Genomic DNA, 27,510 nt, shown 5'->3' on the forward strand with positions numbered 1-27,510 from the left:
TATAACGTTGGCTAAACGGGGTCTTTTGTGGTTCCATATGAATTTGAGGATAGTTTGTTTTAGTTTTGAGAAGAATATTGGTGCAATTTTGATGGGGATTGCATTGAATGTGTAGATTGCTTTGGGTAGTAATGACATTTTCACTCAAATATTCTTAATTACAGTGAGAATGATGAATCCTTTCCAGAAGGTTTTCAATTTACTTTGCTGAGATCCACCAGAGGAATCACTGTCTATGAAATGTATTTCTTAAATAAGAAAACTTAAAAGTCAAAATTACTCTTTGATCCATGGGCTGCAGAATGGATGTTGTGTTAGGGGACATGAAAACAATGTTAATCTCACTGTACACCTCTAATGTACAGAAGTCTTGGGTAACCACGTGCATTATCAATGAGCAGTAATATGTTGAAAAGAATCAATCTTAGATGTATTCTCTCGATAACTTGCTGCAGCTTCTACATCAACATTGTGCTTCACCTTGCAGTTTTGTGTTACACAGATGCCTTATTTTCCTCAGTTTCATGAACCAACCTCTGCTGACTTCAAACTTTTCTTCCTCACCTTTCTCACCTCTCTTAGGCTTCATAGAATTAAAGGGAATTAAGGCTTTGGTATGGATTAAGCTTTGGCTTAAGGGAATGTTGGGGCTGGTTTGTTCTTCTATCCAGACCACTAAAACTTTCCCCATATCAGCAATGAAGCTGTTTCACTTTCTTATCATTCATGTGTTCACTAGAGTAGCACTTTTAATTTCCTTCAATAACTTTTCCTTTACGTTCACAACTTTACTGTTTGGCACAAAAAGCCTAGCTTTCAGCCTCTCACCTTTTTGACATGCCTTCCTCACTAAACACAATACTTTCTAGCTTTTGATTTAAAGTGATAGACATGCACCTCTTCATTTCACTTGAATACTTAGAAGCCATTGTGGGTTACTAATTGACCTAATTTCAATATTGTTGTGTCTCAGGGAACAAAGAGGCCTAAGGAGGGGGAGAGAAATGGTTGGTGGAGCAATCAGAACACACAGAACAGTTATCCATTAAGTTTGCCATCTTATATGGACACAGTTTGTGGTGCCCCCAAACAATTATAATAGTTACATCAAAGATCACGGATCACAAATCATCATAACAAATACAATAATAATTTAAAATTTTGAAATATTGCAAGAATTATCAGAATGTGACACACAGGCATTATGTGAGCAAATCTTTTTGAAGAACTGACACCAATAGAGTTGTTCAATGAAGGGTTGCCACAAACCTCTAACTTGTAAGAAAAAAAACCCAATATCTTTGAAGCACAATAAAGTGAAGCACAATGAAATGAGGTATGCCTATACTTTTCATGTTTCACAACTGTCGCAGATCTCAGTTGCTTCATTGAAATTTCTTTGTCTTACTCATACAAGAGCAAGAGTAATATGGGGAACAATAAAAAATCCCTAGCTTCGAGTCCAAAGACTATCCAAAGTTCTATAAAACTTTTGCCCATGCTTTGTATTTGCCGAAAAGGGAAACTGAGTTCAAGGAACGTAACGGATAACCAATAGTATTCAATCATCATCATTATTATAATGATTATGGGTTCTTCTTTTTTTAACTTGGCCATTTCTTGATTATTTTTCTTTTTCTAAATTTCCTCTGAAAAACCTTAATTTCTAGCAATCCTTTAAATACGTATCTATCATACTATTCTTTTTTCACTTTTTACTCTAGCTATTAGATTACCTTTCTTTCCCTTAATATACAATTTTTCACTTGGAATGTCTGACTTGTCTGAAAATCTATAAATAGAAAATTTTACTCTAGTCTTTAACCATGGGACTTATAATTTGTATTGCCTTATTATTTAAAAAAATATTCCCTATTTTACAGTGAGATCCTTGAAGGCAAGAACCATATGTCAGTCATTTACCAACCTCAGTGTCCATAGCATAGCCATGTGTCTGGGCCAGAGAGAATGTTAAATAACTGTGGAATAAATGAATATCATATATAGATGACTTCATTTTTTATAATATACATTTAACATTAAAAACTATATCAAGGTACTTTCCCATATTCTTCCTATGAAGCATGGCTAAAAACACTGGGCACTGTATATAAAGCAAATATAAAAGGCTCAAAGGTAGAGAGAAGGAACCTGATGGGCTAGGGACCTCAGAACCCAAGGAATAACACAGCAGTGAATGAAACTGTCTTTATTTTGGCACATATATCTTAGACCTGGAACTGAAAAAGCCAGCAACACAGAAATACCAATGGATAAACAAGCCCCTAGAAAATCTTGATTTTTCTAGCTAAAAGACCAAGAAAGGGGCAGCATAGCAAGACAGAAAAGTTTTAGGCAATAATCACTCTGCTCCAGCCAAACACCATGGGGAGAAAATTCTTCCCATCTGAATTTTGTCAGCAAAGTCCTAGTGGGGAGCCTAGACTTCTATACTCACCCCGTTGTAACAAAGTGCCCCAAACTACCCCCTATATACTTAGGTATTATCAAAGAAAACTGAGTGGAGAGCTAAGAATTTCATTCCTTCTCAGTGGTAAGAAGGCCTACTCCTCCCCAATCACATCAATGGAGGAAGCCTGGACTTTCATTTTTCCAGACTTTAATCTTTGACTCTCTTCCCACTCCTGGAGAGATGCCAAGGTGGTGCCTTACTGGCATAGTGTGATAGTAGGCTTGCTAAAACACAAGATTTAAATAAGATCCAGAAGCCTGAGTTTAGGCCCCAGCGAGCCTAAACCCGTAATAAAGCCCTTTGCTTTTGCAAAAAAAAAAAAAAATAAAAATAATAAATAAATAAATAAATAAATAAGATCCAGAGACTTATAATATCCAAAATGTCTAGGATAGAAAACCACTTGTCACACCAAAGGCTAGGAAAATCTTAACTTCAATGAGAAAAGATAATTAACTAACACCAGCACCAACGTGACACAGATGTTAGAATTATTTGACAAGGGTTTATAAAACAACCATCCTAAAAATGCTTCAGTGAGCAATTACAACCATACTTGAAACAAATGAAAAAAATACTGTCTCAGCAAATAAATAGAAAATATAAAGAAACAAATGGACGTTTTAGAACTAAAAAATATTACTGAAATAATGATAATAAGAACCTGATTGGATAGGCTCCATGAAAGAATAGAGAGGACAGAGGAAATAATCAGAGTGAATTTGAAGATAGAATGATAAATATTATGAATTTGAAGAAAGAATGATAAATATTACCAAGTCTGAACAACAGAGAGGAAATAAATTGAAAAATAAAAAAAGAACAGAGCCTCAAGGAACTGTGGTACTCTAACAAAGATATAACATTTCTGTCATTAGAGGAGTCCTGGATGGAGAGGAGAAAGGAGACGGGGCTGGAAAAGTACTCAAAGAAGTAGTGACTGAAAAATTTCCAAATTAGGAAAAGACAAACCTACTGTATCAAGAAGCTGAGTGAATCCCAAAGAGGATATACTCAAAGAAATTTATGCGAAGATATATCATATCTTCTGAAATCTAAACACACGCACACACAATACTCTTGAAAACAATGAGACAGAAATGACATTTTAACCAAAGAGGAAAAACATTCAAAAGACAGTGGATTTCTTATCAGAAACCATGAAGGGGAAAAGGAAGAAGTGGTGCATATTTCAAGTGCTGAAAGAAAAAAAAATCTGTAAACTCAGAATTGCATATTTAATGAAAATCTCCTTTAGGAATGAAGGGGGAATCAAGATATTCTTAGATGAATGAAAACTAAGAGAATTTGTTACTAGCAAACCTACCCCAAATGAATGGCCAAAGGAAGTTCTTTAAATAGAAAGGAAATGATAAAAGAAAGAATCTTGAAATATGAAGAAGGGAGAAAGAACAATTAAAAAAGTAAAATTATGGATAAATACAATAGACTTTCCTTCTCCCTTTGTGTTATCTAAATTATGTTTAATGGTTGACCCCAAAATTATATTCATTCCTGATGTGGTTATCAATGTATATAAAACAAATATTTAAGACAATTTTATTATAAATGAGGGAGAGTGAAAGGACATGAAGCAAGTTAGGTTCTTACATTCCACTCAAACTTGTGAAATGTCAACATCTGTAAACTGATAAGTTATATACATGTAATGTAATACCTAGAGCAACCACTAAGACATATACAAAAGGAGACACTCAAAAACACTATAAATAAATTAAAATAGAATTCTAAAAACTGTTAAAGGAACCTGCAGGCAGGCAGAGAAAAGGGAAACAGAGGAAGGAAAAACAGAGGAAACAGGAAACAAAAATAAAATGACTGTACATGTCAATGATTATGTCCATTATAAATGATCTAAACATATAAGTAAAAGACAGAGATTGGTAGGGTGGATAGAAAAAAAAAAAACAAAAATAAAAACATGTCCCAAGTATATGCTTTCTACAAAAAACTCACTGCAAATAAGTATCTCCAGGGAATTATGCTTGGTTAAAGAAGCCAATTTTCAGAGGTCATATAATTTGTGAGTCTATTTATGTAACTTTCTTAAAATAATATTATAGAGGTTCAACAAATTAATGGTTGCCTAGGAATATTAGGAAAGTGGACTGAGTGTGACTATGAAGAAGTAGCACAAAGGAGATGTTTGTGGTGATGGAACAGTTCTGCATCTTGATTGAAGTGGTGGTTACATGAACCTATACATGTGATAAAATGATATAGAACTATACACATATAATGTAAATTTCCTGGCTTAGATATTTTAGTACAGTTGCATATGATGTAACCATTGGGGGGAACTGGGTGAAGTATCCATGAGAGTTCTCTAGATTATCTTGGCTATTTCCTGTGAATATATAATTATTTCAAAATTTAAAAGTTTGAAAGAGACCCAAACAAATTGATTTTCTAAAAATCTATATTAAAAAACCTACAGCTAACATCATACTTAAAGATGATAAACTTGAAGCTTTCCTACTAAGATCAAGTAAGGCAAAGATATTCTCTCTTACCACTCTTATTCAACATCATACTGGAAGTTCTAGCTAATGTAATAATACAAGAAAAGGAAATAACAGGAATAGAGGTTAAGAAAGACAACATAATGGCGCCTGGGTGGCTCAGTAAGTTGGGCATCTGACTTCGGCTCAGGTCATGATCTCGCCATTTTTGAGTTAGAGCCTCACGTTGGGCTCTGTGCTGACAACTTGGACCCTGGAGCCTGCCTCAGATTCTGAGTCTCCTTCTCTCTCTGCCCCTCCCCCACTTGCATGCACGATTTCTCTCTCTCTCTCTCTGATAAATAAATATTTTTTTTAAAAAAAGAAAGAAGACTTAGAACTGTCTTTGTTCACAGATGACATGATAATCTATGTAGAAATCTGAAAAAACCAACAAAAGACTCCTGGAACTAATAAGTAATTATAGCAAATTTGCAGGATACAAAGTTAATAAACAAAAGTCAATTGCTTTCCTATATACCAGTAATAAATAAGCAGAATCTGAAAATTTTAAATTATTATTATTTAGGGGCACTGGGTGGCTCAGTCAGTTAAGCATCCAACTCTTGATCTTGGTTGAGGTCATGATCTCATGATTGGTGAGTTTGAAACCCGCATCAGGCTCTGTACTGACAGCATTTCATCTGATTGGGATTCTGTCTCTGCCTCTCTCTGCTCCTTCCCTGCTTGCTCTCTCTCTCTCTCTCAAAGTAAATTTTAAAAACTTTAAAAAAGTGAATACATTTATATTAGAAAACTCAAAATGAAATAGATATAAATCTAACAAAATACATACAAAGTGTATATGATGAAAACTCAAAATTCTGAATAATGAAATAAAAAAGAACTAAATAAGTGTTCATGCATAGGAAGACTCAATTCTTCCGAAATTGATATATAGATTCAACATAATCCCAATCAAAATTCAACTAAATTATTTTGTGGATATCAACAAAGTGAATCTACATAGAGAAGCAAAATATTTCAAATAGTCAACACAATATTAGAAGAAGCGAACAAAGCTGGAAGATGTCACTATCCAACTTCAAGGATTACGTTAAGATACAATATTCAAGACACTGTGAGATTGATAAAAGAATACACAAATACATTAATGGAAGAGAATAGAGAGAACAGAAATAGATCCACATAAATATAACCAACAAAGAAGCAAAGGCAATACAGTAGAACAAGGACAGTTTTTAAAATTTATTTTTATATTTTTAATAGTTTATTCTCAAATTGGTTTCCATATAACATCCAGTGCTCTTCCCCACAAGTGCCCTTCTCCATTACCACCACCCCCTTCCTCCCCTGCCCTCCCCCTCCAGCCCTTGGTTCATTTTCAGTATTCAGTAGTCTCTCACTTTTGGCATCCCTCTCTCCCCCAACTCTTTTTCCCCCTTCCCCTCCCTATAGTCCTCTGTTATGTTTCTCCTGTTAGACCTATGAGTGCAAACATGTGGTATCTGTTCTTCTCTACCTGACTTTCGCTTAGCATGACACCCTCAAGGTCCATCCACTTTTCTACAAATGGCCAGATTTCAGTCTTTCTCATTGCCATGTCGTACTCCATTGTATATATATATATACCACATCTTCTTGATCCATTCATCAGGTGATGGACATTTAGGTTCTTTCCATGATTTGGCTATTGTAGAAAGTGCCGCTATGAACATTGCTTTACCTGTGCTCGTATGCATCAGCACTTCTGTGTCCCTTGGATAAATCCCTAGCAGTGCTATTGCTGGGTCATAGGGGAGTTCTACTGATAGTTTTTTGAGGCACCCCCATACTGTTTTCCAGAGTGCCTGCACCAGTTTATATTCCCACCTACAGCGTAGGAGGGTGCCTGTTTCTCCACATCCTTGTTAGCATCTATGGGCTCTTGATTTGTTCATTTTAGCCACTCTGACTTGTGTAAGGTGGTATCTCAGTGTGGTTTTGACTTGTATTTCCCTGATAATGAGTGATGCTGAGCATCATTTCAGGTGTCTGTTGTCCTTCTGGATGTCCTCTTTGGAGAAGTGTCTGTTCAGATCTTCTGCCCATTCCTTCACTGGATTATTTGTTTTTCCAGTGTGGAGTTTGGTAAGTTCCTTGTAGATTTTGGATTCTAGCCCTTTATCTGATATGTCATTTGCAACTATCTTTTCCCATTCCGTCAGTTGCCTATTAGCTTTCTTGATTGTTTCCTTTGCAGTGCAGAAGCTTTTGATCTTGATGAGGTCCAATAGTTCATTTTCGCTTTCATTTCCCTTACCTTTGGGGATGTGTCGAGTAGGAAATTGCTGCGGTTGAGGTCAAGGAGGCTGTTTCCTTCTTTCTCCTCGAGGGTTCTGATGGGTTCCTGTCTCATATTCAGGTCCTTCAGCCATTTTGAGTTTATTTTTGTGAATGGTGTAAGAAAGTGGTCTCAATTCATTCTTCTGCATGTTGCTTTCCAGTTCTCCCAGCACCACCATTAAAGAGGCTGTCTTTTTCCATTGGATACTCTTTCCTGCTTTGTCATAAATTAATTAGCCATACACTTGTGGGCCCAGTTCTGGGTTCTCTCTGGGTTCTTTATTCCATTGGTCTATGTGTTTGTGTCTGTGCCAATACCATACTGTCTTGATGATGACAGCTTTGTAGTAGAGGCTAAAGTCTGGGATTGTGATGCCTCCCATTTTGGTTTTCTTCTTCAATATTACTTTGGCTATTCAGGATCTTTTGTGGTTTCATGTGAATTTGAGGATAGTTTGTTCTAGCTTTGAGAAGAACGCTGGTGCAATTTTGATGGCGATTGCACTGAATGTGTAGATTGCTTTGGGTAGTAATGACATTTTCACAATGTTTATTCTTCCAATCCATAAGCATGGAATATTTTTCCATTTCTTGGTGTCTTCTTCAATTTGTTTCATACGTTTTCTGTAGTTTTCATCATATAGGTCTTTTATATCTTTGGTTAGGTATATTCCTAGGTATTTTATGGTGTTTTGTGCAATTGTGAATGGGATCAATTTCTTGATTTCTCTTTCCCTGCTTCATTATTGGTGTATAGGAATGCAACGGATTTCTGTACATTGATTTTGTACCCTGCAACTTTACTGAATTCATGGATCAGTTCTAAGGCTTCTGGTGGAGAAGATCAGATTTTCCATGTAGAATATCATGTCATCTGTGAAAAGTGAAAGTTTGACTTCTTCTTTGCTGATTCTGATGCCTTTTATTTCCTTTTGTTGTCTGATCACTGATGCTAGGACTTCCAGCACTATGTTAAACAACAGTGGTGAAAGTGGACACCCCTGACATGTTCCTGATCTCAGGGGGAAAGCTCTCAGTTTTTCCCCATTGCGGATGATATTAGCTGTGGGCTTTTCATAAATGGCTTTTTTTTGAAATTTTAAATGTTTATTAAGGTTAGCATGCTTACATTAAAGTATAAAAATCTTAATGTACAGTTCAACAAATTTTTATCCACAGATACACAAATATGTGTATATTATTCTAATCCAGATTAATATATTAGAATATTTCCAGATCCCAGAAGGTACTCTCATGCTCTTTAACAATCAACATCCCCATCACACTCTTGTTGCCCCATAAATAAGCACTATCCTGTTGTCTCTTCTTTTTTGTTTTTTTATAATAGTTTATTGTTAAATTGGATTGACTATAACACCCAGTGCTTCTCCCCACAAGTGCCCCCCATCCATGACCATCACCCCCTTCATCCCTCCCCCTCCCCATTCAGCCCTTGGTTTGTTTTCGGTATTCAATAGTCTCTCATGATTTGTGTCCCTCTCTCTCCCCATCTCTTTTTCCCCCTTCCCCTCCCTATGGACCTCGCTTAAGTTTCTCTGTTAGACCTATGAGTGCAAACATATGGTATCTGTCCTTCTCTGTCTGACTTTTTTCACTTAGCATGCATATCAGATAAAGGGTTAGTATCCAAAATCTACAAGGAACTCAACAAACTCCATACCCGAAAAACGAAAATCCAGTGAAGAAATGGGCAGAAGACACGAACAGACACTTCTCCAAAGAGGACATCCAGATGGCCAACAGGTACATGAAATGATGCTCAGCATCACTCATCATCGGGGAAATACAAATCAAAACCACACTGAGATACCACCTCACACGGGCCAGAGTGGCTTAAATGAACAAATCAAGAGACTATCGATGCGGGCGAGGATGTGGAGAAATGGGCACCCTCCTACACTGTTGGTGGGAATGTAACCTAATGTAGTCGCTCTGGAAACAGTGTGGAGGTTCCTCATAAATAGCTTTTATAATGTTTAAGTAAATTTCTTCAATTCTGACTTTCTTAAGGGATTTTATTAAGAAAGGGTGCTGTATTTTGTCAAATGCTTTTTCTGCATCTATTGACAGGATCATATGGTTTTTATTATTTTGTTGGTTAATGTGATGTATCACATTGGTGGATTTGAGAATATTGAACCAGCCCTATAATCCAGGAATGAATCCCACTTGATGATGATGAATAATTCTTTTTATATGCTGTTGAATTTGATTTGCTAGTATCTTGTTGAGTACTTTTGCATCTGTATTTATTAAGGATATTGGTCTGTAGTTCTCTTTTTTTGCTGGGTCTCTGTCCCCTTTGGGTATCAAGGTGATGTTGGCTTCGTAGAATGAATTTGGAAGTTTTCCTTCTATTTCTGTTTTTTTGGAGTAGTTTGAGAAGAATGGTATTAGCTCTTCTTTAAATGTCTGGTAGAATTCCCCTGGGAATCCATCTGGTCCTGGGCTCTTATTCATTGGGAGATTTTTGATAATGGATTCGATTTCTTCACTGGTTATCAGTCTGTTCATGCTTTCTGTCTTCTCGTTTGAATTTTGGTAGTGCATGTCTATTTAGGAATTTGTCCATTTCTGCTAGGTTGTCCAGTTTGTTGACATATAGTTTTTCATAGTAATCTCTAATGATTGCTTGTATTTTTAAGGGATTTGTTGTAATAGATCCATTTTCATTCCTGATTTTATCTATTTGTGTGCTCTCTCTCTTTTTTTCTAAGGAGCCTGGCTAGAGGCTTATCAATTTTGTTAAATTTTTCAAAAAACGATCCTTGGTTTCATTGATCTGCTCAACTGTTTTTTTATTCTATATAGTTTATTAATGCCCTGATGTTTATTATTTCTCATCTTCTGCTGGGTTTGGGGTGCTCTTGCTGCTCCTCTTCTAGTTTCCTTAGATGCTGTCTTAGATGTTGAATTTGCATGTTTTCTAGTTTGTTGAAGTAGGCCTGGATTGCAATATACTTTCCTCTTAGGACTGCCTTTGCTGTGTCCCAGAGAGTTTTGATTGTTGTATTTTCATTTTTATTTGTTTCCATATATTTTTAAATTTCTTCTCTAATTACCTGATTAGCCCAATAATTCTTTAGTAGGGTGGTTTTTAGCCTCACACTTTTGGAGGTTTTCCAGACTTTTTCCTCTTGTTAATTTCAAGTTTCATAGCATTGTGATCTGAAAGTGTGCATGGTATGATCTCAATTCATTTCTATGTATAGAGAGCTGCTTTATGACCCAAAATGTGATCTATCTTGAGACTGTGCCATGTGCCCTTGAGAAGAAGGTCAATTTCCTAACTTCAGTATGCAGAGTTCTAAATATATCTATCAATTCCATCTGTTCCAATGTGTTGTTCAGGTCCATTGTTTCTTTTTTTTTTCGATTTTAATTTAAGATTTTATTTTTAAAAATTTTGGTGTACAGAATAAAATGTAAGGGTTTTTTTTTCCATTTCCATAATGGCCCGAGTTGTAAACCTAAGGCCAAGTTAATTAAAGTCAATGGAGAAATGTCTGGTTGACCTATCCATTACTGTCATTGGAGTATTAATGTCCCCTGGAGTTAGCACTTTCTTATCAATAAGATTGTTTTTGTCTGTGATTAATTGTTTTATGTATTTGGGTCCTTCCGAATTTGCCACATAGATGTTTATAATTGTTAGCTCTTCCTGACGGAGAGTCCCTGTAATTACTATATAATGTCCTTCTTCATCTTTGTTACTGCATTTACGTTAAAGTCCAGTTTGTCTGACATAAATATGGCTACTCCAGCTTTCTTTTGGCTTCGAGTTGCATGATAGATATTTCTCCATCCTTTTACTTTCAACCTGAAGGTGTCTTCAGGTCTAAGGTGAGTCTCTTGTAGACAGCAAATAGATGGAATTTGTTTTTTTTAATTCATTCTGCTACCCTGTGTCGTTTGGATGGAGCATTCAGTCCATTTACATTCAGTGTTATTATTGAAAAATATGGGTTTAGATTCATTGTGTTCTCCATAGAATTCATGTTTGTAGTGGTGTCTCTGGTACCTTGTATTCTTTGCCACATTTCCCTCATAGAGTCCCTCTTAAGATTTCTTGTAGGGCTGGTTTGGTGGTGATGAATTCTCTCAATTTTTGTTTATTTGGGAACAGCTTTATCTCTCCTATTTTGAATGACAGGATTGCTGGATAAAGGATCCTTGGCTGCATGTTTTTCTGTTCATCACATTGAAGATTTCCTGCCATTCCTTCCTGGCCATCCAAGTTTCATTAGATAGGTCTGTAACCACTCTGATAGGATTCCCTTTGTATGTTAGGGCCCTTTTATCCCTAGATGCTTTCAGAATTCTCTCCTTATCATTATATTTTGCCAGTTTCACTATATGTTGTGCTGAAGGTCAATTCATGTTACATCTTAAGGGGGTTCTTTGTGCCTCTTGAATTTGAATGTCTATTTCTTTCCCCAGATTCGGGAAATTCTCAGTTATAATTTGATATAGTATGCCTTCATGACTTCTCCTTTTTTCTCTTTAGGAATTCCTATGATACGGATGTTGTTTTGTTTGATTGTATAATTCAGGTCTCGAATTCTCCTTTCCTGCTCCTGGATCAATTTCTCTCTTTTTTTCTCAGCTTCCTCTTTTGCTATATCTGTGTCTTCTAATTCACCTATTCTTTCTGCCTCTTCAATCCGTGAGGTGGCTGTCTCCATTTTATTATTCACCTCATTTATAGCCTTTTCAAACTCATCAGAGCAATTTTGAAAGTCCCTAGTCATTGTATCAGTAGCTTCTCTGATGCTTTTTTCAAGCCCAGAAATTAATTTTATGACAATTATTCTAAATTCTTGTTCAGTTATGTTATTTAGATCTGTTTTGAGCAGTTCTGTGGCTGTGACTTCTTCCTGGAGTTTCTTTAGGAGAGAGTTCTTTTGTTTTGTCATTTTGGCTAGCTTTCTGTCTTTCATCAGTTTTAAAAGCTCATGTGCACTGTGCACCTGTTAGTATTGCTCTCTTAAAGGAGGCTTATTGACTGTCCAAGGCCTGTCATTTCAGGAAATGTTTTTTTAATGGTGTTTCTAAGGTTCTCTTGTTGTGCCTTTGATTATTTTTTTCCCTACTCAGTGATATTTGGACTCTCTTTCATGCATACTTTGGCTTGTTTCTTGGGGTATCCCTGAAAAGGAAAACAGACAAATACACAGGGAACAAAAGCACACAAACGCACAGACAAATCAAACAAACAAACAAAGTAAAAAGGGGAAAGGAAGAAAAGAAAAGGAAGGGAGAGGAAAGAGAAGAAAAGAAAAGAGAGATGAAAAAATAAAGGGAGGGGGCAGAGACAAAGGACAATGAATAGTCTAAAAGCATATAACCAGTTGAAGAGAGATAAGGATTGAGGTAAGGGAGAATATATCTGGATGGCAAGGAAAAAAAAAGAGGGAGAAAGGAAAAAGGAAAATAAAGAGTAAAAATTAAAAAAATTTTTAAAGAGTAAAAAAGGTAATAATAATAATAAATAAGTACCAAAAAAAAGCAGCAGCTCCCCCTCGCAGATAGGCGTGGTTTCGTGTAGGTAGGACTTGGGGGCTGCTCTTGGAGGCCCCACCTTGGTGGTTGTGGAAAGAAGAATGGCAGCGCCCCAAGCTCTGCTCAAACTAAGCACTGCAAGCCACTCTTATGAGTCCAATCTCCTTGTGCCGTGGCTGAGCCAAGCTGTATTTTCCAGGTCTGCCTCGCTTCAAAATCCTAGTCCATGTACTTTAATGCTACCACAGATGAGATATACTAGCTTTGGCGGCCGGCTTCTTAGCCAGGATCTCATAGAGGGAGGGAGCAGTTTCTCTTGGCGCTGGCAGGGATTCACCCTGCCACTGCTGGAGGCAAGGTGCGCTCCCACAGCCTCGGTGCGCTCCTGCAGCTGCTGCCACCACCACCAACTCCCTGCCAGGAGGTTGTAGGGGAGGGAGTAGTTTTTCCTGGTGCCACTCGGGATTTGTGCTGTCACTGCTGGAGGCGAGGTGCACTCCCGCAGGCTGCTACCTGCCTCCTAGCTGGGATTGCACAGGTGGAGGGGGTGGTTTTTTTTTCCAGTGCCATCCTGTGTCAGCGCTGATGCCATTGAGCCCAAGGAAGAATTCACCAGCTATATGGGACAGGTTTCTCTTCCTGAGCTCAGTGGTTATATATGGAGTGAGAGTTTTTCTTTCCAAGCGGGGTTAAATGTTCTTTATCTCTTCTCTACAGACAGTACTATGAGCGTGTTCAGTTTCTCTTTCTCTTCCCTTTGTCTCTCAGAGGCTCCACCTGCTTTCTCTGTGGTGGGTTAGGGTTCCCACCTCCCCTGCACCTCTAGGGCTGGCCGGTTTTCCAATCTCCCCAGTTCGCACTCACTCACTCAGGCATCTTTGAGGTTGTCTTCTTTCTGGAGACTATTTTCTCCTTCCACTCTTGCAGATAAGAATAATGTCCTTCTCAGTTCAATAGATGGGGCAGACGAAGTTTACAGAGCTCCCTTCTTCTTTGCCATCTTGCCTCTTCCTCAAAGACAGGTTATTTTTAATAATTTATTTTCAAATTGGTTTCCACATAACACCCGGTGCTCTTCCTCACAAGTGCCCTCCTCCATTTTTTAAACAAATGGTGCTGGAATAACTGGGCATCCACATGCAAAAAATGAATCTAGACAGAATTTATAACCTTCAGAAATTAACTCAGAACGGATCACAGACTTAAATATAAAATACAACACTATAAAACTCCTAGAAAATAGCATATCCAAAAACCTAAAAACCTTGGCTAGGACAATGACTTCTTAAAAATGACACCAAAGTTACAATTCATGAATAATTGATAAGGTGGACTTAGTTAAATTAAAACCGCCTGTTCTGTGAGAGACAATGTCAAGAGAATGAGAAAGTAAGCCACAGACTGGGAGAAAATATTTGCAAAATATATACAAGATAACAGACTGTTATTCAAAATATAGAAATTCGAAAATATTGAATGTAGAAAATACTCTTAAAACTCCACAATAAGAAAATAAACAACCAAACTAAAAAATGGGCCAAAGATAAACAGAAACTATCAATGAAAATACACAGATCTCACAGGTTAATCGTGATGAAATAGGCAGTCCTAGGCTCACCTTGTCCCATCAACACAACTAAATAACTATCATATTATCCTAAATACCTCAGAAATTGACCTGAAGACCAAAAGAAAGAACTCCACAACTGAAGGAAAAGATGAGGTCTCGCTGAAGAAGGTAGAAAGTGTGGAGATGTGGTTTAGAGGATAATTGGATCATAGGCACTGCAGAGGGGAGGGAGCATGGTCATAGAGAAGGAGAGGAGCACACAAAGGAATACACAAGGAGAATGTTTCTCCAAAGCCATTGTCATTGAGAAGAGAGAGGGGCTTAATTTTTGAGTCCCTGCAGTCAGTGGGACTTAAAGTCTGTATTTTAAAGGCCAATGGATATTGTCTAAGAACCAGGAGGACAATGCACTGCTTCTTTAAAGAAGGCAGGCAAACAACTGCGGGGCAGGCAGTGTGGAAACAGCTATCTGAAAAGTGCCTGGGATACACAGTGCGGGAGATTATTCACTCTTCTTGGAACAATCTATGAAAGGCAGAATTCATGGAGACAACTCAGGAGCTAGTGTGTGACTCCTTCTCCTGCCCCTCAGATTAAACACAGAACCACTTATGGGAAACAGCACAGTGCTAACACTGGTTGCCAAACTTTCATACACCAAGCCCTACCACCCCTGAGCTTTGGTGGGACTGCCCTTCTCAGTCACACTTGTCTCACAGTCCCAGCATGACAGACCCCTTCCCCAGAAGATTAGCACAAACCCCTACTAATATGACATCTCCTGACCAGAGAGTTCTGCAGGGCCTCAGTTCTGGTGTAGGAGGTGTCCAGTCTGATATCACAAGCAGGCCAGAAGAAATCTAGTTAAAACGTGCCACATTCAGGCCAGAGACCAAATACTGTCCATAGCAGGCAAAGAGAACTTGTGCAGATGACTGGCCTGAGGAAAGAGCAGCCAAAACACAAAAACAGAAGACATGAAGGGCACACCAGATACACTTCCTGAAGTGCCAGGTCCTGGGAACGAATGACCTCTTCTTCATAAGGCCATTACTTTCTGGAGAAGTAGACAAAACCACCTTTTCTAATATAGAGAAGAAGGCAGACATTTTGATAAAATGCAAAGATGGTGGATTTATACCAAATGAAAGAACAGGATGACTCTACAGCCATAAATCTAAGCAAAAGAGATATAAGTAACATGCCTGATGGAGAATTTAAATCAACAATCACAAGGATACTGTGCTTGAGAAAATAATAGAAGATATCAATAAGACCCTTACCACAAAGATAAAAGAGTTAAGAAAAGAATCCAAGATGAAGAGTGCAATAAACAGAATTGGAAACAGGCTTGATACAATGAAGAGCAGGCTGGAAGAAGCAGAGGAATGAATTAGTGGCCTAGATGACAAAGTAATGGAAAGTAATGAAGCTGAATAGAAGAGAGAAAGAAGAATTATGCAACACAAGGATAGACCTAGGCCATTCAGTGACTTCATCAAAAGTAATAGAAGTAAAAGAGAGAGAGAAAAGGGGGGAGACGATTTATTTGAAGCAATAATAGCTGAAAACTCCCTTAATCTAGGGAAGGATATAGATATCCAGATCAAGGAAGCACAAAGAACTCTAATCAAAATAAAAAAAATCATTGCAACACCAAGACCTATTGTAATTAAATTTGCAAAATATCATGATAAAGAAAAATCCTAAAAGCAGCAGAAAAAAAGTCCTTAACTTACAACAGAGAATGCATAAGCCTAGCTAGGGACTTCTCAACCAACTCTTGGCAAGCCAGAAGGGAGTGGCATAAATTGCCGAAAGGGAAAAATCTTCAGCCAAGAATACTCTATCCAGCAAAGCTATCATCCAGAATAGGAGAGATAAAGAGTTTCACACATAAACAAAAACTTAAGGAGTTTGTGACCATAAAACCAGTGATGCAAGAAATATTAAAGGGGATTCTTTGACGGCAAGAAAAAAAAAGTGACAAAGGTAAGAGAAAATCTTAGGAAAAAACTGACAAAACAAGTAATAAAATGGCAATAAATGTATATCTATCAATAATTACTGTGATTGTAAATGGACTATACACTTGAATCAAAAGACATAGGGTGTCAGAATGGATTTTTCAACAAAAAGGACCATTTCTACACTGCCTACAAGACACTCATTTTAGAGCTAAAGACACTTGCAGAGTGAAAGTGAGGGGACAGAGATAATTTTATCAAACAAAAGGATGTTAAAAGAAAGCCAGAGTACCAATACTTATATTAAATAAACTAAACTTTAAGACAGAGTGTGAGGAGCACTGGGTGGCTCTGTCAGTTAAGTGCCTGACTCCTGATTTCAGCTCAGGACATGATCTCATGGTTCAGGGGATCAAGCCCCATGTTGGGCTCCATACTGACAGCATGGAACCTGCTTGAGATTCTCTCTCTCCTCTCTCCCCCCCACTTCCTCTCTGTCTCAAAGTAAATAAACTTAAAGATAAGTAGCATTGAAACAGAGACTGTAACAAGAGACAAAGAAGGGCACTATGTAATCATAAAGGGGACAATCCAAAAAGATCTAACAAATGTAAATATTTATGCACCCAAAATGGAGGCACTCACATATAATGACAATTAATGACAAACATTGATAATTGATATATATACAATTGATAATTGATTATAATTGATAATAATAAAAAATAGTAGGGGACTTTAATACTCCACATACCTCAATGTACAGATAATCTAAACAGAAAATAAACAAGGAAACAATGGTTTTAAATGACACTCTGGACCAGATGGACTTAACAGATGTATTCAGAACATTTCATTCTAAAACAGCAGAACACGCATTTTATTCAAGTGCACATGGAACATTATCCAGTATAGATCACGTATTAGGTCCCAAGACAGGTTTCAAAAAATATGAAAACACTGAAGCGGCGCCATGCAACTTTTCTGACCACAACACAATCACTTCTAGAACCACAAGAAAAATCTAGAAAGACCATAAATACATGGTGGTTAAACAATATGCTACTAAACAATGAACAGATCAACCAGGAAATCAAAAAGTGAAATTAAAAAAGCATATGGAAACGAGTGAAAATGAAAACACAATAGTCCAAAACCTTTAAGATGTAGCAAAAGTGGTCCTAAGAAAGAAGTGTATAGCAATACAGGCCTACAACAAAAACAAGAAAAGTCTCAAATAAACAATATAACCTTATACCTAAATAAGCTAGAAAAATAACATTAAATGAAGCCTAAAGGCAGCATAACATAGGAAATAATAAATATGAGAGCAGAAATAAATGATAAAGAAACTAAGAAAACAATAGAACAGGTCAAAGAAACCAGGAGCTGGTTCTTTGAAAACATTAATGAAACTGATAAACCCCTAGCCAGACTTAGCAAAAAAGAAGAGAAAGGACTCAAATTAATAAAATCACAAATGAGAGAGGAGAAAGAACAACCAACAATACAGAAATCCAAACAATTATAAGAGAATATTATGAAAAACTGTATGCCAACAAATTGGACAACCTGGAAGAAATGGATATATTCCTAGGAACATATAAACTACTAAAACTGAAAGAGGAAGAAATAAAAAAACTTGAAGAGACCAATAACATGAAAAGAAATTGAATCAGCCATCAAAACCTCTCAACAAACAAAAGTCCAGGACCAGATGGCTTCACAGATGAATTCTACCAAACATTTAAAGAAGAGTTAATACATGTTCTTCTAAACCTATTCCAAAAAATAGTACCTAAAGTAAAACTTCAAAATTTATTCCATGAGGCTAGCATTACCCTGATACCAAAATCAGATAAATACATTAGGAGAACTACCAGCCAATATCGCGAATGAACATGGATGCAAAAATCCTCAATAAAATACTAGCAAACCGAATCCAACAACAGTAAAGGAATCATTCACCATGACGAGGTGGGATTTATTCCTGGATTGCAAGTGTGGTTTAATATTCACACGTCAACATGATACAGCTCATTAATAAATGAAAGAATATGTACCATGTGATAATTTTAATCCATGCAGAAGAGGCATTTGATAAAGTACAATATCCACTCATGATAAAAACTCTCAACAATGTAGATTTAGAGGGAACATATCTCAACATAACAAAGGCCATATATGAAAACTCCACAGCTAACATAATCCTCAATGGGGGAAAAAGTGAAAGTTTTTCCTCTATGGTCAGGAAGAAGACAGGGATGTCCATTCCCACCATTCATTTTTCATTTTCACCACTCTTATTTAAAATACTACTAGACAGGGGTGTCTGGGTGGCTCAGTCGGTTAAGCATCTGACTTCAGCTCAGGTCATGATCTCATAATTCATGGGTTCAGGTCCCCTGTCAGGCTCTGCGCTGACAGCACAGAGTCTGGAGCTTGCTTTGAATTCTGTGTCTCCCTCACTCTCTGCCCCTCTCCAACTCATGCTCTATCTCTCTCTCAAAAATAAACATTAAAAATTTAAACATGATCTAGCCATTGTGCTCCTTGGTATTTAACCAAATATGTCAAAAATGTTTGTCTACACAAAAATTTGCACACAAATGTTAACAGCAAATTTATTCATAATTGCCAAAATGTAGAAGCAAGCAAGTTGTCCTTCAGTAAGAGAGTTGATAAATAAACTTTGGTACATCCAGACAATGGAATATTATTCAGCGCTAAAAAGAAATGAGCTATTAAGACACAAAAAGACATGAAAGAAACTTAAATGCATATTACTAAGTGAAATTAGCCAATATGAAAAGGTTACACATTATATGACTCCAGCTAAATAACATTCTGGAAAATGCAAAACTATGAAGACAGTAAAAAAGATTAATGATTGCCAGAGGTTGGAAGGGTGAGGCAGAATGAATAGGTAGAGTACAGGATTTGTAGTGAAAATATTCTGTATGATACTATAATGATGAATACATGTCATTAACCAAAAAATGCTATATCAAATATGATTTAAATTTTTTTGTACATAAGTTACCTTCACGCCAATCATCAGTTTTAATTGTACTGTAGATATTCAGAAGGGCCAAACAGTGATGAATAATGGTGAGTTCTAGTTGATTCAATGTCACCAAGATGAGTTGGTGAATGTACATATTTTTTCCTCTTTGACCATATACTTGAATTATTTTTTTTGGAAGATCCTACCAGAATAAAAATGCATACGTCATAAATGAGATCCCCCACTGGCACTTTGCGCTTCCCTTCCCTCCTTTTTCTATAACATCAGATTTATTGAGGTGTAATTTACATATGGTAATATTCACTGTTTTTATATGCTTAGTTCTATGAATTTTGACAAAAGAATACCATCACTACATTAAGATATCTAAAATTTCATCATTCCAGAAAGTTCCCTCATGTTCCCCTGTAATGAATCCTCTCCCCACTCCCATCCTTTCTCCTGGTACCCACTGATCAGTTTTTCTGTCCCTATAATTTTGTATTTTCCAGAATTTTATGTAAATAAAATCATTTGTGTCTAGCTTCTTTCACTTACTGTAATGTCTTTGAGAATTGTTGAAGTTGTTACTGGTATGAGTAGTTTATTCCTGTTTATTGCAAAATAGTATTCCATTGTATTAATGTATTCCCACTTATTTATCCATTTACCAGTTGAAGTACATTTTGAGTTATTGCCAAGTTTTGGCAGTTATAAAAAAAAGGCTACCATAAACATATAGGCATAGGTTTTTGTGTGAACATAAGTTTTCATTTATTTTGGGTAAATACCTTGGAGTGGGACTTTGAGCTCATGTGGTAATGGCATGTTTAACTTTATAAGTAGCTACCAAACTGATTTCCAAAGTTGGTATGCCATTTTACATTCCTACCAGCAGTGTATGAGATTTCCAGTTTCTCTACATCTTCCCCAGTACTTGATATGTAATTTCTTAAAAACGTTTTTAGTGGGTATGTAGTGGTATCTCACTGTGGCTTTACTATGCATCTCTTGAATGATTAATGATATTGAGCATATTTTCATGTGCTTAATTGACATTCATTTGTGTGTGTGTGTGTGTGTGTGTGTGTGTGTGTGTGAAATGTCTGTTCAAATCTTTTCCTCGTGTTTTAAACCTGGATTGCTTGCTTTATTCTTATTGAGTAGTGAGAGACAACTGTCTTCTGGATACCAGTATCTTATCAGATCTATGTGCTGTAAATATTTTCCCCAGCCTGTGGCTTACTGTTTTAGACTTTGATAACAATATTTTATGAATGGCAGAAGTTTTAAATTTTGATAAGTCTGTTGCATCAATATTTTTCTTTTATGGATCATACTTTTTGTTAATATCTGTGAAATCTTTGCCTAACTAAATGTCAGAAAGATTTTTTCCTATACTTTGTTCTGTAAGTTTTTTAGTTTTAAGTTTTACATATAAGCCTATGAACCATTTGCATTAATTTTTCTATATACTGTGACTATTGGTATTTATAAAATGCTCTCTTAAGTATGATTACCTCTGATTCTTATTTAAAAGAAAACTTGGAGGAAGGAACATCAGGAATTTTAATCCTTATTTTACAGATGAGAAAACTGAGGATTAGAGAAGTGCTGTGTGACTTGCCCAAGGTCCCACAGCCAATAAGAAGTGAAATTGCATTGTAAGAGGTAAAATTGTGATGAGAGACTTCAGGATTCCTGCTGTCTCAGGCTGGTACTTTTGAAGCCAGGTAGCTAGGACTCATGTTGGTGCCTGGCGAAGTAAAGATTCCCACTGGCAATCTGAGCAACCCATTAGGCACTGAGATAAGAGACACAGACGGTGAACTAGCCCTGACCCAACTCAGACTGCACTTCTCCTACAGACTTGGGGTTATACAATTGAAGAGAGCCAGAAATTGGCCTGGCACCATGCTCAGGCGATACTCAATGAATGGTTGCTTTTTGTTTTTTGTTTTTAGAGAGAAAGTGTGTGTGTGTGTGTTGGGGAGAGGGGCAGAGGTAGAGAGAATCAAGCAGGCTCCAAACCCAGCGCAGAGCCCAACATGGGGCTCAATCCCATTGACCCTGGGGTCATGATCTGAGCCAAAGTCAAGAGTTGGATGCTCAACTGACTGAGCCACCCAGGCGCCCCTCAGCGAATGCTTTTTCATGATGATGATGATGATGATGAAGAAGAATATTTGGAACATGTTCACACGAGAGCTCTGAAAGTAATTACAAAGTTAGAAATTAAAGCTAAGAGAAGAAGTTAAAGAAACTAATATTATTTAGCCTAGAAAAGAGGGCCAAGAAGAAACGTGATAACACCTTTCAAAAAAAAAAAAAAGAAAGAAAAAAAAGACAAAAAAACCTTGAGCTTTCTGAGGGCTAAGCAAAGGGAAATGGGCTGGAAGGATCTAAGTAAAAGGGTAAATTTCTTCCTTCCTGGTGAGGATAGTTATGGACATCTAAGAACCTTTATAAACATAATAAACTCTTTATTTGACCTTGGAGTCAGGAATTTGCCAAACATAGGCTCTGATGAAGGATTTCAACATGAAGGTTGCATGACCTCTTCTAAGGTCTAAGGAATTCTAAGATTCCTTAGAAATCTCTGGGTGGCTCCTAAATCTGCCCTGTGTCCTCATACAATTCGAGGAGGCCTTTGTCTTTGGACTTCCCTGCATCCCTAGTCTTAATATCTTTACAGGACTGCTCCAATGCCCAACACAAGCCTTACCTTAGCTCCTCAAGGCTTAATTAATTCCAATGCTCCTTGGCCTGGAAGCAGAGTGGAACAGTGCTCAAGGCTATAAATTTGGCTTAGCATGACAGGAAGGGCCTAAAATGCTGGGTAGTCCAAATATGATCCCAGTTCTTAAATCTCTTGTTTTATATCTTGCATCTGCTTGCACACCTCCTAATTATGGGAAGCTTCATTCATCTCAATGGAAGACATAATACAATGGACTTTGGACTAGGAATAAGGAGAGCTGGGTTTGAGTCCCAGACCTGCCACTAACTTGCTGTGTGATTTTGGGCAAGTACCTTCATATTTCTGGACCTATTTATCAGTAAAATGGTAGTGGAAGAATCTCTTTGTTCTATTTTGTGTTAAATTGCTATAACAAATGGCCCTCAAATATTCAGTGACTTAAAGGACAAGAAATTTGTTCCTTTCTTTCTTTTTTAAACTTTTTAATTTAAAAAATTTTACTGTTCATTTATTTTTGAGATAGAGAAAGAGCATGAGTGGGGGAGGGGCAGAGAGAGAGAGGGAGACACAGAATCCAAAGTAGGCTCCAGGCTCTAAGCTATCAGTACAGAGCCCGGTGTGGGGCTCAAAGTCACAGACCATGAGATCATGACCTGAGCTGAAGTCAGATGCTGAACTGACTGAACCACCCAGATGCCCCTGTTTATTTTTTATGCAATATTCAGGGAAGGGGTTCCATATTAGAGAAGGAACTTTGCTCCATGTAATTATCTAGTGACCCAGACAGAACTGATAGCAGTTCTTCTAGTCTTAATACGTGGCTTGCAGGATCACTTTACAGTTGTAGCTCACAGGAAAGCAGAAACCTCATGGAAGTTTTTTTATGGTCCAGGACTAGAAGGGGTGTATACCACTTTTACCCACAGTGTATTGGTCAGAATTCAGTCATATGGACATATTAAAGTGTTTCACCAAAGTGGCTGAAAAATGGTGGCTAGCTAGAAGATTCCACCATAGACTTGATGATCTCTAAAGGCCCTCTGTCCCAGCTCTGAAGTTCTGGGTATGTTTATTAACTAGATTCCTGGTTCTCACATTGCCCTGCTACAAGTGGTTTGAAAATCACTTAACCTCTCTGACCATTAGGGACCAGAAGGATGGCAGTGAGGCCAATGCAATGCCCTTTGTGAAAGGCCATGAACTGAGATACCAGCTGCACCACCAGGTACCACATCAAGCTAAGTTGTCTTTGTGCTTCTTTTCTCTGCAGCCTGGGTAGGAGCCCTCTCAATGGGCATGATCTTCTTCTGTTCTCCCATTGTGAGTATATTCACTGATCGATTGGGCTGCCGAATCACAGCAACTGCAGGGGCTGCTGTCGCTTTCATAGGCCTCCATACCAGCTCCTTCACCAGGTAAGGCTAGGAGTTGCTGGCCATTTTCCCAAGGCTGAAGATTGGCTTCTTTCAGGGTTTCGATTAGGGATACTCTTCTCATTGCAGAATCCTCTGTGGTTCTTTCCATGTAGAATTCTCAAAGACTCTGTGCCTGAGAATTATTGTATGATGGGATTCATCTAGGTAGGGTCTCCAGGACACATTGATATACAATATCCCCAAAAGAGGACCCAAGAGTTCCAAAGTGGTGGGAGGAGCCGAAGCTTGAGAGTTCATGAAACTGGGTATAAATCCAGTTTTGGCCACTAAATCGCTATGGAACAATTGATGAGCACCATTTCCCTATCTGGGCCTCAGTTTCTATATTTGTACCATGGAGGGATTAGACCAAATGGTCTTTTCAGGTCTTTTCCAGCTCTGCTATTCTATTCCCTCTTAAATGTGCCTCACAACTCATGACCTCACTTGCCTTCCTGGAAATGAGCTTCTGGAGTGAATCCATGTGAAACACCTACCATTACAGGATTCCTGAGGGAATCTCATATTGAAAAAGGAGTCAGCTGAGCCCAAAGCTGTTTAGCATTTATGGCTTCTTTCCAGTTATTTCTGGCTCCCAATATATGGATAATTTGGGAAAGAAAAAATCATATCTTGGGCATGAGAAAGGATATTTAGTAGCACCCCCCACTTGGGTATAAACCTAGCACCCAGCTACCCACCTAGGCCTAGGCTTATCTCAAATTCTGGTCCAGTTGGTCCTACTGGCAAAACTTGGTAGTATCAGGCAAGAAGCAGGCTATAAGTTAATTTTCTGGTTTCTTTCTGCAAATCCTGCAGAATCATGTCTACAGGGGAGAAGAGAAGTAAAAACCCTCCACCATAGCGTGAAGAATATGGGATTCCTAAAGAAGTCTGTTGGCTTTCTGCCAAAGATGCTTTGGAAGTTATTATACCTCCTACTTCCAATCTGCCTGGGCTTGTGTATGAAAACACTGTCCTGGAGACATGGATAACTTGTCAGAGACTTGCTTTCTGAGCTTGGCTCACCAGAGAAAGACTATGGTTATGCTCTCTAGGCCTAAGGTTTCACTCAGAGTGGAGAATGATAATTGTGTTCTGCCACAACTGGGCCCTGTGAGGGGGATCCAGCTGTCCTTATGACTTGAGCATTTCTGGCTACGCAACTTACTCTCCAGCAGAGCTTGGATATGACGTACAGTGATTTCTTGCATTCATCCCGTCCAATTGGGATAGAGGAGGGGAAAACCATGTCCTTTTTGGAATGTGCTCAGCCTTCCTATGGCAGCAGCTCCAAGCCCTTTCAGGATCCCTCTGGTGGTTGGCCCCATTTACCCTCAGTAAGCTATTGCCTGGCCCCTTGAGGGAAGGAGCTAGGGCTCAGAAGTGGCTCCAGTCTCTGCACTACACAGCAGAGGCCTGTTTTTTAAGGTTGAGCTGAGCAAAATATAAACAAATTAGCAACATATGGATCCCATTTCTCTTCCAATACACATGAGCTTGGTTACAGGAGGGGAAAGAACTCAGATGTATTTTTTTCTGGTATTCTTCTTTAGGCACATTGGGATAGGCATTCTGTTCTCCAGCCCCTAAACCCTTCCCCACACCCTTTGCCTTTTCTGCAAGAACATCTTTAAAGCAAAGAAACTTTCTGAATGGCTTAATATCTGGTGGGAAAGTGGTTGTGCTTGTGACTAGAGCTCCAAGTCATCCTTCCTGTTGTCTAAATCCGGGCTCTGAATTCCATTGGATGCCATGAGGTGAAACAGAGTGCCAGAGGCTGGAGATGACTTTGCAAGTCTATTCAGGGGCTTCCTGCCTTCCTTGAGGCCCAGCTAGAAACAGATCTACCAGACAGCACTCTGCTGAATCAAATCCCATGCTTTGCCCCCACTTGCCTTCTCCTTGATGGTCTCCCTTAGACCCACCTAACTCCCCTCTCTTACGCGAGGCCCTCACACCATGCCAATTCCAAAAATCTGACAGAAGAGGAGCAGTTAGCTTAGCTATGTGTTCCAAGTGGAGGCAACATTTTTGAAACCAAAGCTTTTGCTCATATCCAGTGAATGTAAGCAGATGAGAAGCAACCTTGCCATTTTTAATGACACAGTTGGAACTAGAGAGTATTATGCTAAGTGAAATAAGTCAGTCAGAGAAAGACAAATACCATATGATTTCACCCATATGAGGAATTTTAGTAACAAAAAAATGAGCAAAGGCAGGAAAAAAGAGGGGGAGAGGCAAACTAAGAAACAGACTCAACTACAGAGACCAAACTGATGGTTACTAGAGGAGAAGTTGCTCAGAGGATCAGTTAAATAAGTGATAAGGATTAAGGAATGCACTTGTTATTATGAGCATTGGGTGTTATATGGATGTGTTGAATCACTATATTGTATACCTGAAACTAATATTATACTATGTTAACTAACTGGAATTTAAATACAAAGTTAAAAATAAAGAAAAGCAATGGCGATGTAGTTGTCTTACAATTGATGAGCGCTAACACATCATCTCTGCAGCATAGGCCTAGTGCTTTATTCTGAGGACTGGGTCCATCTATGGGGAGCAACTGCTTGACCATGGAGAGTATTAATTAAGTGGTCAGATAAGAACTTTTGCAAAATATGTGGAGTCTTCAAAAAGAAAACAAAAGTCTTCATTAGGTTGAGCCAATATTGTCCAAGGGCAGATAGCTGGCCAAGCTGACCTTCCCATGGCCTTTCCTCTTTTGAAACTTTGCCCCTGTTACATAGGCTTATGGCCATGGCAGAACCTAAGAGTTTTAAGCCAGAACCTGTCTCACTTGGCCAGGCCCACAACTTCTTTGAGTCTCTATTTCCCATCAAGCAGATAAGCTACTCTGAGAAGCTAATCCATACCATGTCCAGCAATAGAAACCAGGCTCTGGAAGTTAAAGGGACTCCTTACTCCTGGAGATCCTGAAGTAAGATCATAAAAGGACCTGTAGTAAAGGGTCATGAAATAGCCACACCTTTGGCAGGATTGGGAGGGATGAAGTGATTTTCAGGAGACCGCCAGCCATTTTCTGACATATTAAGGGCCCCTAGAGTGGAGAAAGATAGTAGAGTCCCATGGAGGGTCTTGACCTCTTATTACTTGGGATAAAGCTTTGGCTATCAGCCTACCCATTGTGTCTAGGTGAGCAGTAGGTCAACTGTTCTAAGCCCCTTTTTCATTATAGTCTTTTATCCAGCCATTGCATACGTTGATTCTGGCATTCTTTGAACAATTCTCTCTGATGGTACTATGATTTAAACTAGAGTCATGCAGACCAAGAGTCAAGTCCAAGCTTTGCTGATCCCCAGGTATGCTATATTGGGTAAATTAGTTCTCTGAGCCTCTGTCTCCATATCTGCTTTAGTAAGTTCTGTTCCTTGTTTGTTCTGAGGGTCAGTGATAAGTGGGGCTGTGGGTTAAGGGTGGGGGTATACAGGTCTTAGGAGGGTGAAGGGAGAGGGCAGGTAGATTTATGGTAAGGCTGCTGAGAATAGTTCTTGGTGTTTCTCCCACAGCTCACTAAGCCTGCGTTATTTCACCTATGGGATTCTCTTTGGTTGTGGCTGTTCCTTCGCCTTTCAGCCGTCTCTCGTCATCCTGGGCCACTACTTCCAACGCCGCCTGGGTTTGGCCAATGGTGTGGTGTCTGCTGGAAGTAGCATCTTCTCCATATCCTTTCCTCTTCTCATCAAAACACTGGGGACTAAGATCAAGCTTGCCCAAACCTTCCAGGTGCTGAGTACCTTCATGTTTATTCTTACCCTGCTTTCGCTCACCTACCGGCCACTCTTACCCAGTTCTCAGGACACCCCAAACAAGAGAGGTGTCCACACCCTGTACCAACGCATTCTGGCTCAGTTTAGAAAGTACTTCAACATGCGAGTGTTCCGCCAACGTACCTACCGCATCTGGGCCTTCGGGATTGCTGCTGCTGCCCTTGGCTACTTCGTTCCCTATGTACACCTGGTAAGGAATTCTAGGGTGGGCCCACCCTACCTCTAGGAAGCTTCCCTTGGCCTGCCTGA

General features: G+C 38.5%; 1 protein-coding gene across 1 annotated transcript in view; it reads left to right on the forward strand.

Annotated features, from left to right (window-relative positions):
- Positions 1-27,510, forward strand: part of SLC16A2 (solute carrier family 16 member 2) — a 140,466-nt gene that overhangs the window by 103,507 nt on the left and 9,449 nt on the right. The window contains exons 2-3 of the mRNA XM_029930854.1: positions 23,320-23,464; positions 27,001-27,451. Of these exons, the coding sequence (XP_029786714.1) occupies positions 23,320-23,464; positions 27,001-27,451 (596 nt within the window). The remainder of the gene's footprint in view (positions 1-23,319; positions 23,465-27,000; positions 27,452-27,510) is intronic.

The sequence above is a fragment of the Suricata suricatta genome, chromosome X (genome assembly GCF_006229205.1).
Source record: "Suricata suricatta isolate VVHF042 chromosome X, meerkat_22Aug2017_6uvM2_HiC, whole genome shotgun sequence".
Taxonomy (NCBI): domain Eukaryota; kingdom Metazoa; phylum Chordata; class Mammalia; order Carnivora; family Herpestidae; genus Suricata; species Suricata suricatta.